General features: G+C 38.6%; 1 protein-coding gene across 1 annotated transcript in view; it reads left to right on the forward strand.

Annotated features, from left to right (window-relative positions):
• PNPLA4 (patatin like domain 4, phospholipase and triacylglycerol lipase) overlaps positions 1-11,364 on the forward strand; it is a 36,682-nt gene extending 25,318 nt beyond the window's left edge. The window contains exons 5-7 of the mRNA XM_075263654.1: positions 3,364-3,429; positions 9,778-9,930; positions 11,142-11,364. Of these exons, the coding sequence (XP_075119755.1) occupies positions 3,364-3,429; positions 9,778-9,930; positions 11,142-11,315 (393 nt within the window). The 3' untranslated portion in view covers positions 11,316-11,364. The remainder of the gene's footprint in view (positions 1-3,363; positions 3,430-9,777; positions 9,931-11,141) is intronic.
• Positions 11,365-13,896: the final 2,532 nt, after the last annotated feature.

The following is a 13,896-nucleotide window of genomic DNA, read 5'->3' on the forward strand; positions in this document are numbered from 1 at the left end:
TATATAGTTGTAGCAAAGTTTATCTGACACCGCTACTTGTTTCAGTGTGATCTCTTATCACAGAACACAACAAGAACCATTGAAAGACTCGAGATTCTGTGACAAAGCGTTGTAACACGTTTAAGTGCTAGTTAAAATTTGCTACACCTGTATATATTTCGGTAAGTTTTAGTGATTTGGAATCCTTGTATCTGAAGATCCATTTTTATCTCTTGTTTCTGTCTTTTCATTTTGAAAGCAAAACAGTAAGATGTTACCTGCTGATTCTGTTGCTCCCAGCTCCAACTTAGACAAAGACATTCTTATCAACCACAGTTAATTTGAGATAACATAGCCACCTATTGTTTTTACCACAGACTGAAAGTAACATGCCATTGAGACCCACTGAGAAGGACTCTTGAGATAAGATCTGGAAAACTATACTAGATAAAAGTCTTTATCTTAATAATAAAGGAAAATAGAATATAGACATCTGCGGATGTTTCCTTTTATACAGTGAAATCACTTATTCTACATGCCAGAGATCATGCTAGGTGAACAAACGAAATGTAATATTTAAGGAAAAATTGATATGAGATCATAAAGTGTTAGATCACATTTCTTTCTTTTCTTTATCGTTTATATTATTATTATTATTATTATTATTATTACTATTATTATTATGTAACATAGTAACAGTTTATAAGAAATTGATGACAGCAATGCATCTAAAAAAAAAAAAAAAAAAAAGTTGGGACAGGGCCAAGTCTATCATGTAGTCTCTTCTTTTTTGGGGAGTGAGAAGACCAATTGGGAGAGGAATGTTGTCCAACTTCTTGATTCTAGCTGCTCAACAGTCCTGAGTCTTCTTTGCTGGATTTTTTGTTTCATAATGCACTAAATCTTTTCTGTCGGTGAAAGGTCTGGCTAGTACAGCACATACGAGGCCATGTAGTTATGAAAAATTCAGTATTGTCTCACTGAAATATGCAAGGCCTTCCGTGAAAGGGACGTTTTCTTGATGGGAGCATATGTAGTCCTGAAATTCCTATATACTTCTCAGCATTAATCTTTCAAGATGTGCAAGCTGCCCATACTATAGGCAGTAATGCAACCCAATTCCATCAGAGATGCAGATTGTACCATGCACTGATAACAAGACTCTCCTCTTGAGTCTGCAGGACATTGGGTCTGTGGTTTCATAAAGACTAGTACTGGAGTGGCCTCGCACCTTAATCCCATAGAAAACTTATAGAGGGAGCTGAAGCTCCAAGTTGCCAAGCGGCAACCTCAAAATCTTAATGATTTAGAGATGATCTGCAAAGAGGAGTGGACCAAAATTACTCCTGACATGTGCGCAAACCTCATCATCATCTACAAAAAAACGAGTTTTGCCACCAAGTATTAAGTCTTGTTTGCCAGAGGGATCAAATGCTTATGTCTCTATGCAAAATGAAAATACATTTATAAAATTTATACAATGTGATTTTATTTTTGATATTCTATCTCTCACTATTAAAATTAACTTACCATTAAAATTATAGACTGTTCATGTCTTTGTCAGTGGGCAAACTTACAAAATCAGCAAGGGATCAAATAATTATTTCCTTCACCATATGGATATGAAGGATGGTGCTGTTTTTGGAAGTCTGTTCAATCAGTATGTGCTTAGGGATTACCAAGTTGTTTCCCTGTTAGACTATCTATACACATTAGAATAATGTTGACCACACTTGGCAATTTCTGTAGGATTAGATGATCATATAACGTATATGGTATTTGGATTATGAATGTGTATGGGGGTTGCAAAAGATAACTGGTAGACAAATGAGTGTTAGACTAAAAGATATCTAATGTATATGGCCGGGTTTATAACTCACATTGTGTTAGGAACCTGATGCAACAAATTACTCAAGTCCTTGGTAACTAGAATTCCCAAGCGCTGAGGCAAAATCAGTCTTGGGTGTACCCCGCTCTTCTAACCGGAGCGGAACCAGGCCCCAGAGTTCTTCACCAGAGCTCCTGATGGTGGAGTTGGACTTGGTAAAAGTCCGAGGCCCAGATCCGCAACTGCCCAGAGAGTGACACACACCCAGCGAACGTCAAGAAGGAGGACCCAGATAACTAACCTTAGAGTGAAGTCCAAGAGAGCTGGAAGGAATGTAGTTACACAAAGATATCTGAGGATAAATACTGTGGTCAGGCAAGCCGGATCGATAACTGGAGGTCACGTGGTAGCAGAATGCAGAGGCAGAAGCGTAGTCAGGGAAGCTGGGTCATACACAGGAGGTCAATGAAGTGGTCAAATCAGGATCCAAACTGAAGGTCAGGTGAAAGCCAAAGGTCATACAGGAAGGTATCAAATCATGATCACGGAGGAGAAGTCTGAAAAGCAAGCCGGGTCATTCACATACAGAGTGTTCAGGGACAGGAGACAGGCAGGGAGATGTAGCTTGGGAGCTGATGCCACGGTAAAACAAATAACCAGCAGTGGGCCAGGATTAGAATGAGTCCTAAATAACCTCAGGCCCGCCGCTGATCTTCTTGACCCTGGAAGTGCTCGCCCAGTGCCAGGGTAAAACCGGAACCCCCACAAACTCCAGCAGAAGCTTTCAGCCTACCCTGCATCGGAACCAGCAGCCATCCCGATGCTAGACACAGAGCAGGCTGGGAGCCTCTGCACAGCACAGCGGAGGTCCCGGCCCACCCTAACACTGTGCCTCTACAGAACAGATGTTTCTCCTCGGCAAACAATGAAATCATTTTTCCCATATCTGAAATTATATATTTTCATATTTTAATTTTCTCTATTAAAATATACTGATTTGGCCTCGTTTGATACAGTGAAGCCTAGCAGATGGCTTTAGAAAACATTAACACAGTAATTTCTTTCACAAAGATGTAGGGTTCTAGTCAATGGGGGAAAAAAAAATGAAAAACCAAGGTTAAGCGTCTCTTTGACACTGCCATAACTTGAATAATGCAGAAATGTAGCTATATCTCGGAGTAAAAAAAAAATGTGTTTCAGCTGCTAACAAGTATAACAAAGTGACTAAAAAGGGACCTGAGAACTAGTGTGAAATTTCCAGCTTATTACTATTTCATGCCTTTTATATAACAAGGCAATGGCGAGGTTCATCACCTCTGACTATATTGCATAGCTTCGGACTGCAATTGCTGTTCTTGTTTAAAATTGGATTGTGTGGCATCGAGTGCACAAAGAGAGTCCTATTTTAAGCCTGGTTGTGGTAATTTCTTGTAATTGCCCTAAAGTAAAGGTGTTTAAGGGATGCTTGCTCGGTAGAAAAATCCTATTTTCTTTCAATATGCTGTTAAAGCTTTTATAGAATTGACCATTAAAAACCTTTTTTTGATTCCTTGTAGGTACTTTTGGCAAGCTGTTTTGTTCCTCTGTATGCTGGTGTCAATGCTGTGGAGTATAAAGGAGAGGTAATGATCGATACAGCGACTAGGACTTTTATTGATTTTTTTTGCCCTGCTTTACATACTTGACATATTGAACCTTAACTGATAAAATTTTGCAATTCTTTGAAGAATAATGGATTAGTTTAAAAATGAATTATTCTAAGATCGCAGTTTACAACTACATAGATTGTATGTATGCCGAGAACTAAAATATTGAAAAGTTGATGGTTTCACTAAAAGAAAACGTCTCCCTAAATATTAAATATCATGTTTAGTCTTTACCGTGCATTATATCTGATAAGGATGGATTGCAAAACCAGATATTGTCAATGGAAGAAGTGTATTGTTTCTGGAAAAAAAAAAAAAAAAAAAAGCTTAAAGGGGTTGTCCAGGAGAAAAACTAATCCCTACATTAATCTAAACACCCTCCCCCTGCCTACTTTCTAAATAACATAATTTATTAAAAATACATATTTACCCATATCCTTGGGGCAGTCATGTGACCACCACCCCAGGGACCTTTGCTGGTTATCCAGTGATAATCCATTTCCCCGTTTTCCAGAAATGGAACGTCACTACTATCCTCCTTGCATCCACTCCATCATACTTACCTCTCTTCCTTCCAGGCTTCCTCCTACAGAACGGCTCCTCCCTCTTTTCTGACTGCTGGTGTGCTCTATAATCCCAGTGCTGCTCTGTGCTGGGCAGCTGATAATCCACCTCCACTGCGTAGCCATGTCAGAAGCTCCCACACCTGCTCACTAGAGGTGGATCATCGGCTGTAGAGCACAGATCAGCGCTGGGACTATTACACTTACCAGTGGAATCAGAAAAGCAGGATGGGCCATCCCGCAGGAGGAAGCCTGGAAGGAAGAGATGTAAGTATAACAGGGTCAGGGGGTTGCACTGAGTAGGTTGGGAAGGACTAGTAGTGGGCAGGATAGCTAGATAGACAGGGGGTATATGGGAAGGAGGGAGGGAGGAAGGTTTGAGGGAGCTAGTATGGAAGATACACAGCAGGAAGCTGAACCAAGTAAACAAATGCAGATGATGCAAGGAGCTCCAAGAGACACCCAGAAATCTCTTAAAATACTGCTAAAGCTAGTTGGATACATTTATTAACCCATTAATAGTACTAACAGATCTTTAAAAAACAAAGCAAAACTTTTTTTGCCCAGAAAACCCCCTTAATCCATTGAATGTTATATTCTTGAAAACAGAAAACCAGAATTTTTTCGTCATTTTTTTCTGGTTACTATTTGTGTTCTAAAAATCCTGAAATCATGACATTTTCAATCTAGCTACTAACACCTATAAAAGGATTGTTCTGTAGAGATCACTTTTCAGTAGTCATCAGTAGTCAGCTCATATATCAATAAAACCTAACACCTATAAGTAGATAAAACAGCATCTGCATGTCAATGGGTCATTGTCACACCTTATCTTCTCCCTTTCCCTGCATGTGGATCAGTGCACAGGTCACCTGCAGTCTATAGACTCTTATGGTCCATGTGGCTTCTGTAAAGCATCTCTGAATGCTATTCACATCACTCTAGATAAGATGGCTGCCTCCATCAAATACAGACAATGAAATAAAAATATTCTATCGGAAAATAAAAACAGATTAGAAAAAGCTGTTTATCTTGACCCTTAATTAGGGTTGAGCGATCAGGATTGGAAAAGATCGGAGAGCGATCGGGATTGGAAAAGATTGGATTCCGATCGGCGATCGAGTAAATTTCATGATCGTGATCGGAATTCTGATCTTGATCTTTTCTGGCGGGATGGAGGTCGGAGGTTATCTCAAGATCGTCTCAACCCTATTCATGTATATATCATTAATGGGGTTGAGCGATCGGTATCGGATCCCAATCGAGCAAATTTCACGATTGGGATTGGAATCGGCTGGAAAATTATCAAAAATCGAATTTTAAAAACTATCCTGAAATTTCAAACTCGGCTCAACCCTACCCTTAATACATTTGCATTATGGCATGTTAGTTTTGTTGTGTTCTGTCATACGATATCACACTGCAGCAAGTTATCCGTGTCAAGTTAAAGTTTGATATATCACTTTTATATCACCATTTATTAAGTGCAATACACAGATCTACATACCACTTGAATGGAGGCATTCCCGATAGGAACCAACCATATCCAGAAGGGCTCTAAAATTGATATCCGGAATCAGATTGGTCACTATAGACAACTCTCACACTAACAGTCAATTTCCTATGGACCAGTTCCAGCAGATAACCTTTCTTAGCTGTGTAACACGATCTCGCTGTCGAATTACACAGATCTCATTTCATTTGAGAATACCTTTGTTGAATTGTATGTCAGATATCTTTATTTGTTATCCAAGCTGTAATTTTAAAGTTAGACCTGAGATTGAGAAATTACATGCCTGCCAAAGGGGCTGCTGTTTCCAGCATATATACATCTGTTAATAACAGTGGCAGTTTGCTTGCTTATAATGCTGTTATTTTTGTGGTATTATCTTGGCAGGTGCTGATTTTTATGTCTGAGTCACAACCTCTTGCAATGCCATGTTCTCAGCGCACACTATGTATTATCAGCTTTTCTCTTACGTGTTTTGCCAGTAAAATCATTGGCGTTTATGATGTAACGTCCTTTATGATCTTATACATTTATTATTTACATTTTGTTTATTGAAAGTATTTAAAGGGAGTCTATCATTAGAATCCCATATTTTATTACTTACAAGTAGGAATAGCCTTAAGAAAGGCTATTCTTCTCCTACCTTTGGATGTCGTCTTCACGCTGCCGCTTGGTAGATATCCCCGGTTTTCTTTGGTATGCAAATGAGCTTTCTTGCGGTGCTGGGGGCGTTCCCCTGCGCTCAAACGGTACTGGGGCGTCCCCTGTGCTGCTTGAAAACTCTCCAGCGCCACCTCATCTTCTTCTGGCACGCCTCTCCATTGCGTCCTCTACGATGTCTTCTTCCGGCACTGGTGACTTTGGGTTTTAAAGCCTAGGTGTTTGGGTTGGCGCGGTTGGTACATTTGGCTCTGCCATCAGGCTTCTGCAGCCATTTTCTTGCGCGTGCAGTATGCTCACGTAAGCAGCCACAAAAAAATGGCTGCACAGACATGTGCAGTCGGCTCTGCCCAAAGACCAATGGCAGAGTTGACTGTGCATGTCTAGGATTTAGATGCAGAAGACAGAATCTCTGAAAGAAGAACACGGTGGAGAGGCATGCGGGAAGATGAGGCGGCACTGGAGAATTTTAAAGAAGCACATGAGACTGTGCTGCGAATAAACTCATTTGCATGACAACAGGAATATCTACCGAACGGCGGTGCGGAGGAGACTTCTAAAGATAGGAGAAGAATAGCCTTTCTTAAGGCTATTCCTACGTGTTAGTAGTAAAATATGGGATTCTAATGATAGACTCCCTTTAACTTCATTATCTTATTTTTATCTATAAATCATTCATCATAATTAATAAAAATGCTAAAAGTAATACTATTTGGTTTAGCAAAAGTCAAGGCAGAATATTTTTGCGTACTGCAGTCATATCATGTTTTGGGAATGACATGAATTCTACAGTACCTAACCAACAAAAGCATAAAGATTTCATAACCAGACTACCACAAAAGTGGAAACACTGTCTAAAATACACAATAATTAAGACCCAGAAGAATTGACAGGCATTTGTTATGCATCATTAGGCTATTGCACAATGTGCATTTATTAATGTGAATAATATTACATTATGAATTGATTACAATATATAATGCTCAGTGCAATTGTAATGATTTATAGGTTTTAAATAGTTCAGCACACAATCTCTGCATGCTTATTTAGGTTTTCACTGTAAACTAGTAGTTTGAGTAAAATAATAATAATTTGTTAGGAATATGCAGAATATATAAAAATGACACACTGTGTGTATATCCAGTTACAGATCTGCTTACAAAAAGCACAATGCTGTAAACACATTTTTTTGTTTTGTCTTGTAAACAAATACATTGTAGATTTTTTTTATTCAGTGGTAAATATTATTATTATTATTATTATTATTATTATTATTAATATTAATAATATATATTTATATATTTTATATATTATTTTTAAATCTATACTTTTTAATAAATTGTTTATCATAAATAATAATAATAATAATAATAATAATAATAATAATAATAATAATAATAATAATAATAATAATAAAAGAGAAATGGGAATATTAAAAATCACACTTGGTTAGAAATAAAAATAAAACTTTCTTAAATTCAATATTTAAATAACTATTCATCTGGTGGTCCATTACTGGTATAATCACAATTCATGAGACAGTACTGTAGTATGTTAACACCACTCACGCATTTACAACTATAGACAATAAATAAATACATTTACAGTCAATTCCTCAAGGCTTACTCGGTCTCATGGTATAAAAATCATGTTTTCTGTAAATAAATAGAAAAATGGCTGGGACCCTAAAATATGTAATATATATATATATATATATATATATATATATATATATATATATATATATATCTATTATATGGAACTATGAAAAAACTACATTTAGATAAATGAAGATACACTATGTGATCAAAAGTATCCAGACACCTGGCCGAAAATGACTTACAAGTTTGTGGCGCCCTCCATCGGTAATGCTGGATACAATATGGTGTTGGCCCACCCTTAGCCTTGATGACAGCTTCCACTCTCGCAGGCATACGTTCAATCAGGTGCTGGAAGGTTTCTTGGGGAATGGCAGCCCATTCTTCACAGAGTGCTGCACTGAGGAGAGGTAGCAATGTAGGTCGGTGAGGCCTGGCACGAAGTCGGCGTTCCAAAACATCCCAAAGGTGTTCTATAGGATTCAAGTCAGGACACTGTGCAGGCCAGTCCATTACAGAGATGTTATTGTCGTGTAACCACTCCGCCACAGGCCGTGCAGTATGAACAGGTGCTCAATCGTGTTGAAAAATGCAATCGCCATCCCCGAATTGCTCTTCAACAGTGGGAAGCAAGAAGGTGTTTAAAACATCAGTGTAGGCCTGTGCTGTGATAGTTCTGTGCAAAACATCAAGGGGTGCAAGCCCCCTCCATGAAAAACATGACCACACCATAACACCAAATTTTACTGTTGGCACTACACACGCTGGCAGATGACGTTCAGTGGGCATTCGCCATACCCACACCCTGCCATCGGATCGCCACATTGTGTACCGTGATTTGTCACTCCACACAACGTTTTTCCACTGTTCAATCGTCCAATGTTTAAGTTCCTTACACCAAGCGAGGCATCATTTGGCATTGACCTGCGTGATGTGTGGCACCCAATCACCTGACCACGTTTCAAGTCCGTGAGTTCCGCAGAGCGCCCCATTCTGCTCTCTCACGATGTCTAATGTCTACTGAGGTCACTGATATGGAGTACCTGGCAGTAGGTGGCAGCACAATGCACCTAATATGAAAAACGTATGTTTTTGGGGGTGTCTGGATACTTTTGATCACATAGTGTATATTAAAACAGACTTACAAACTATATTACTATATTAAGTAGTAAAGTAACAGGTTGATTTTTTTTTTTTTTTTTACCAGAACGTGAATAACGTAAAAACAAAATGTATAACGAGATGACATAACTGAGTATTTTCCAATTTCCTCCCATTTATAATTTGTTTACAACTTTACAGTACATCAAAATTAAATGGTGCCATTAGGAGGTAAAATTGTCCTGCAGAAAACAAACCCACATATGTCAATAGAGAAAATAAAAAAGTTAAGTTTTTTGGTAGGTGGGCAGTAAAAAATAAAAATGCAAAACCAGTGTCAGGTAGGGAAGGAAATATGTTATTGTCCGAAGTCAAAAGAGGCATCTGAAGACAATAAAACACATTTTCCCTTTTAGTAAAATATCACAAAATAGAAAAAATTTATATCTGTTATCATTAACATGATCAATTTGTATGGTTTTGGATTACCAGTAAAATAAGTAAAATTAGGCAATTGTATATTGCACTGTTTTATTATGCAAGGTTCACACTAGCATTCTGGTCTCCATTGTACGGTTCCGCATGAGTGGAGTTTACAGACAATTTTAGGTGGACTATTCAGCTTAGTCTCATGCGGAGACTCCAACTCAAGTTTGAACTTAGCCTTAGGGACCAAATGTGGGACCAAATGCAAAATCTGTAATGGGGCCATTACTTAGTTCGCTCCGTTTAGAAAAGTGGCATATTTCATGTGGCAGAGGATACTCCCCTGTTCAAGACAGTGTCAATACTTAAAAATTCTCTATCCTTCATATGTGACAAAGCATGCATTGTTTACTGTGATTTGTGTTGAAATCGGTCATGGCAAACATTTGGAAATTTATTCTTGTAGAAATGGATTGATGGAGGATTCACAAACAGTTTACCTGTCCTGCCCAATGGGCGAACAATTACCGTATCACCATTTTGTGGTCGACAAGATATATGCCCAAAGGATAGTGGACATTCTAATATGTATTTTAAAATTGGTAAACAAGAAATAAAGGTAATTATTTTATTTTAATTTTACATGTATATGCATTTATAGCATGAGTATATAAATTGTACACCTAGAGACAGAGAGATGGATGGATGGATGGATGGATAAAAAAAGGAGATTTTGTTACTGATGATAACCAACCCAATTCTAGTTTTTCATGTTTTTTGTACTTTCTAAATGGACTATGATTTTTTTAATTATATAAATATTTTTTTATTATTATTTATTCCTATCTACTTTACAGAAGGATCCAGATAATAAAGGAAGCCTTTAACATAGTAGACAGTTTCAAAACTTTAGTAGCCAGTGTCTTAAAAATCCCATAATTAAGGATTAAAATGGTATAATATTTATGAAAAAAAACCTACTATACTTTCTAGTGGACACATTATCTTTTCTTTTCCAAAACTTGCCATTGAAGTGGGTCAAGACTATTAACTGTATAAGTATAAAGTCCAAATGAATATGGTTGAGTTTAAGGTTCTATTGAGTTATTTACGCATATACGGCACCATGACAGGACCTACACAACTCTTCTTGCCTTCAAGCATACAAAAGTCATATGCACCTCATCACCAACATACACAGCCAAAAGAAATACAATAATCTGATCCTTAGTCTGGCCTTATAAATCAGAGACCACCAAATAACCTTTCACAAGGAGAAATACATAGAGTCTATGACATCATTAGATGAAAATGATATATTAAGGGTTGACACAACCATGCGTATCACATCACCATCTGCAAAAAGAAGAGAAATAGGTTAGCCGATAATTTTATCTTCTACGGAAAGATAAAAAAGACAAAAAATAATTAGACTTTCTAGTTATGATATTTGCAAACACTTTTATTAAAAATTGAAAACTTTATAGTAACTTGCTAGTCTTTCTTAGACAGGACAGTAAGTGATGCGAAAGATTTCATGTATATTTGTAAGTTTTATCTCTTTTTTTTTTTTTCTACATTTTAGTAAATTGATACATTTTTTTCATTCTTAATTAAAACCGCTGCTCATTGGGATGAATGTTAATTAAAACCTGCGTGCACACGCAATGTACACCATTAACTTCATTTAGAGAATATTGTAAAAATCTCAAGTTTGTAATTAAAAACTTGCAGTATAGCGGATTGTTTAATGATTGTTACATTTCAGAGTAACTAGAGACAAAAAAAAGTCATTCCATTTATCTGTCCTCATTTAAACTTCTGCCACAGCTATCTGCTGCCAATGGTGAAAGACTCTATCGAGCATTATTTCCACCAAGCCGAACCAAGCTGGAGCTCATTTTTCAAGATGGATTTGAAGATACAGTAAAGTTTTTACAATCAGAGGATTGCTTTGAACCAAACAGCGCCATGTCTGAGTGTGGTTCTATTAAGCCAACATAACGTGGCTATGAAATGTTGATGTATTTTTCTCCTTTATATTAAAGTGGAACTTTTATATTAAGGGAGTTGTCATGTTTTATTCAAATCAGTATCTGATTGTGGGAGTCCGACATCCAAACCCTGCACCATTAGGCTGGGTTCACATGGGGTTTTTTGAACCGGAACCTGAGGCGGAGGCTGCCTCACGTTCCAGTCCGATATACGGGTAGCTGCCACTGGATGCCGGTACAATGCCCAAATGAATGGCCCTAGTCCGGAGGAGGGAGAGCCGGAACAAATGGCTCCCAGAAAAAAAAACTGTCTGGCTCCCATTAATTTCAATGGGAGCTGTCTTTTTGGTCAGGATTTGGAGGCGGATACAGCCTCAAAATCCTGACCAAAATACCCCGTATGAACTCAGCCTTAAAGGGGTTGTCCCATCACAAGGATCCTATCTATACTGTTTGATAATGTGGATGTAAGACTTTTCCTAAATACACTGCTTCAGCAAAACTGCTTTGTTTGTCAACTATCTTACTTTATTCATTCCTCTGTTGACACAGCCCTTGACTTATCTGGTCAAAAGTCAATTGATGTATCTGCTGCTCTCATGGGGGAGGGAGGAGGGGCTAAGTGCACGGGAGCGAGCCTGGATGGGGGGGAGTTTACACTTTGGGGGGGGGGAAGAGCCGCCAATACAGACCCGGCATCCACTGTAATAGAGAGGCGGATGCCGGGGAGTGTTAGACGCCGGCACAGGTGCCTGCAACATCGCTACGCTCCTACCCTGCATGAAGCCAGCAGCGGCAGGAGCGATGCTGCTATTCCGGAGGGGAGGGGGCGGAGGAGCTGAATAGCAGCATACCCCTTTAAGCAATTCTGGCTGTCTCCAGGTGCCCCAATTTATAGCGATGGACAGAGTGTGAAGCTGTTCTCCTCCTATTCAAGTAGTAGGAACACAGCTGTGGAGCCATCTTCCAACATGATCCACTTTATTAGGATGGTGCTGGGGCTCTGCTGCTCTGATCCTTTTACTTGCAAAGCTGCTTTTGGGTTGTTCATTGCTATAGATTCCTATGACTTAAAGGGGTATTCCCATGTACATAGTTTTTGGGGTTTTTTTTAATAAGAAAATCATGGCTGGGTTCCTGACAAGTCCCAGACCATAGAAACTTTCATTCTAGTGGTCGTAACCATTGTCAACCGATCAAGACAACAGACTGTCACTGCTAAGAAAGTTAGAGAAAATCTTTAAAACTCTGCAGAATTTTTATTTGCTTATATTTGCAAAAATGCTTAACTTTTAATTATCTACAAATATAGATATGATTATGTACATGGGAATACCTCTTTAAGCAGCTGGATTATCTGATCAGTGCTGGTTTTGGATACTGTGGATAGGTCATCAATATGAAAAATTGAAGAACCTTGAAAAGTCCACCAAAGCCTACTTAAGGGAAATAAACCGTAATAACGCTTCCAATGAGCTAGTATGCTAAATGGCTTAGATTTGCTTATAATTTCAAGTTTGCTGTATAAAGCTGGCAGTACACTTCAGCTAATCGCCCTGAATCCCCCATACACATGCAGGCTGAGCTTAGAGGAACATGTTTTGTTTTCCGTTACGAGAGAAATTTTTACGCAATTACCTGAACATGCTAATAAAAACCTTAAAAGGTTGCAATTTATCCTCTGCAATGGACACAAATACATGGACACAAATAGGATGGTTAGCATCAGAACAACTACAGAACCATTTTGTGTGAGAGCTTCTTAACTTTTGCTACACTTATTTGGCCAAAAGACCAGCTAAAAGGTGACACATCTGCATGCCGCTGACAGACATGTTAGGCTGTGTTCACACGGAGGAATTTGGGGGCAGATTTCGCCCCCCGAATCCGGAGCAGATTCCTCCTGGAATCCGCTTCCCATTGTTTTCAATAGGAGGCAGAGATCACAGCAGGACATGGAAAAAAGGAGCGTCATGTTCGATCCGCGGCTCCAGACTCCATCCTGATTTAAGTCCATTCATCCGGGCCTAATCAGGAGTAATTCCTCTTCATTTTCCACCGTGTGAACATACCCTTAAAATTCATAATGCTCAGTACTTACTCCTCCTGACATCTGTTATCAGGGAATGGTCGAGACACACTGAATGCTCGACCATTCCCACTGAAGTGAGTTGATTTGGCTAACATTAATATGTATGGTTACCTTTAATCTGAGTGACCCTCCAGCTTCCTATTTGTTTGGCTATGTCATGCCCTATATCAGTAGTACATATATTTAAATACATATTTGGGCATATAACAATTATTAGCTTTACTTTCAATTGTTAGATTTGTTTGGAGGTCCCCGCTTCTTTAGGAGTTAGGAGAAGTCTGAATGGAGGAACAGATAAGCATGTACTGTGCGGCTCCAGATAATACAAAATGATCTAACATTTATCACTCATCCTGTGGATAGGTAATGACTGTTGCAGGTTGGAATATCCCTTTAAAGAGGACCTTTGACCTCCTCGGGCTCATGTGGTTTAATACACCGCTAGAAAGCCAACAGTGCACTGAATACAGCACACTATCGGCTTTCCCATTCTGTGCCC

The sequence above is a fragment of the Leptodactylus fuscus genome, chromosome 2 (genome assembly GCF_031893055.1).
Source record: "Leptodactylus fuscus isolate aLepFus1 chromosome 2, aLepFus1.hap2, whole genome shotgun sequence".
Taxonomy (NCBI): Eukaryota; Metazoa; Chordata; class Amphibia; order Anura; family Leptodactylidae; genus Leptodactylus; species Leptodactylus fuscus.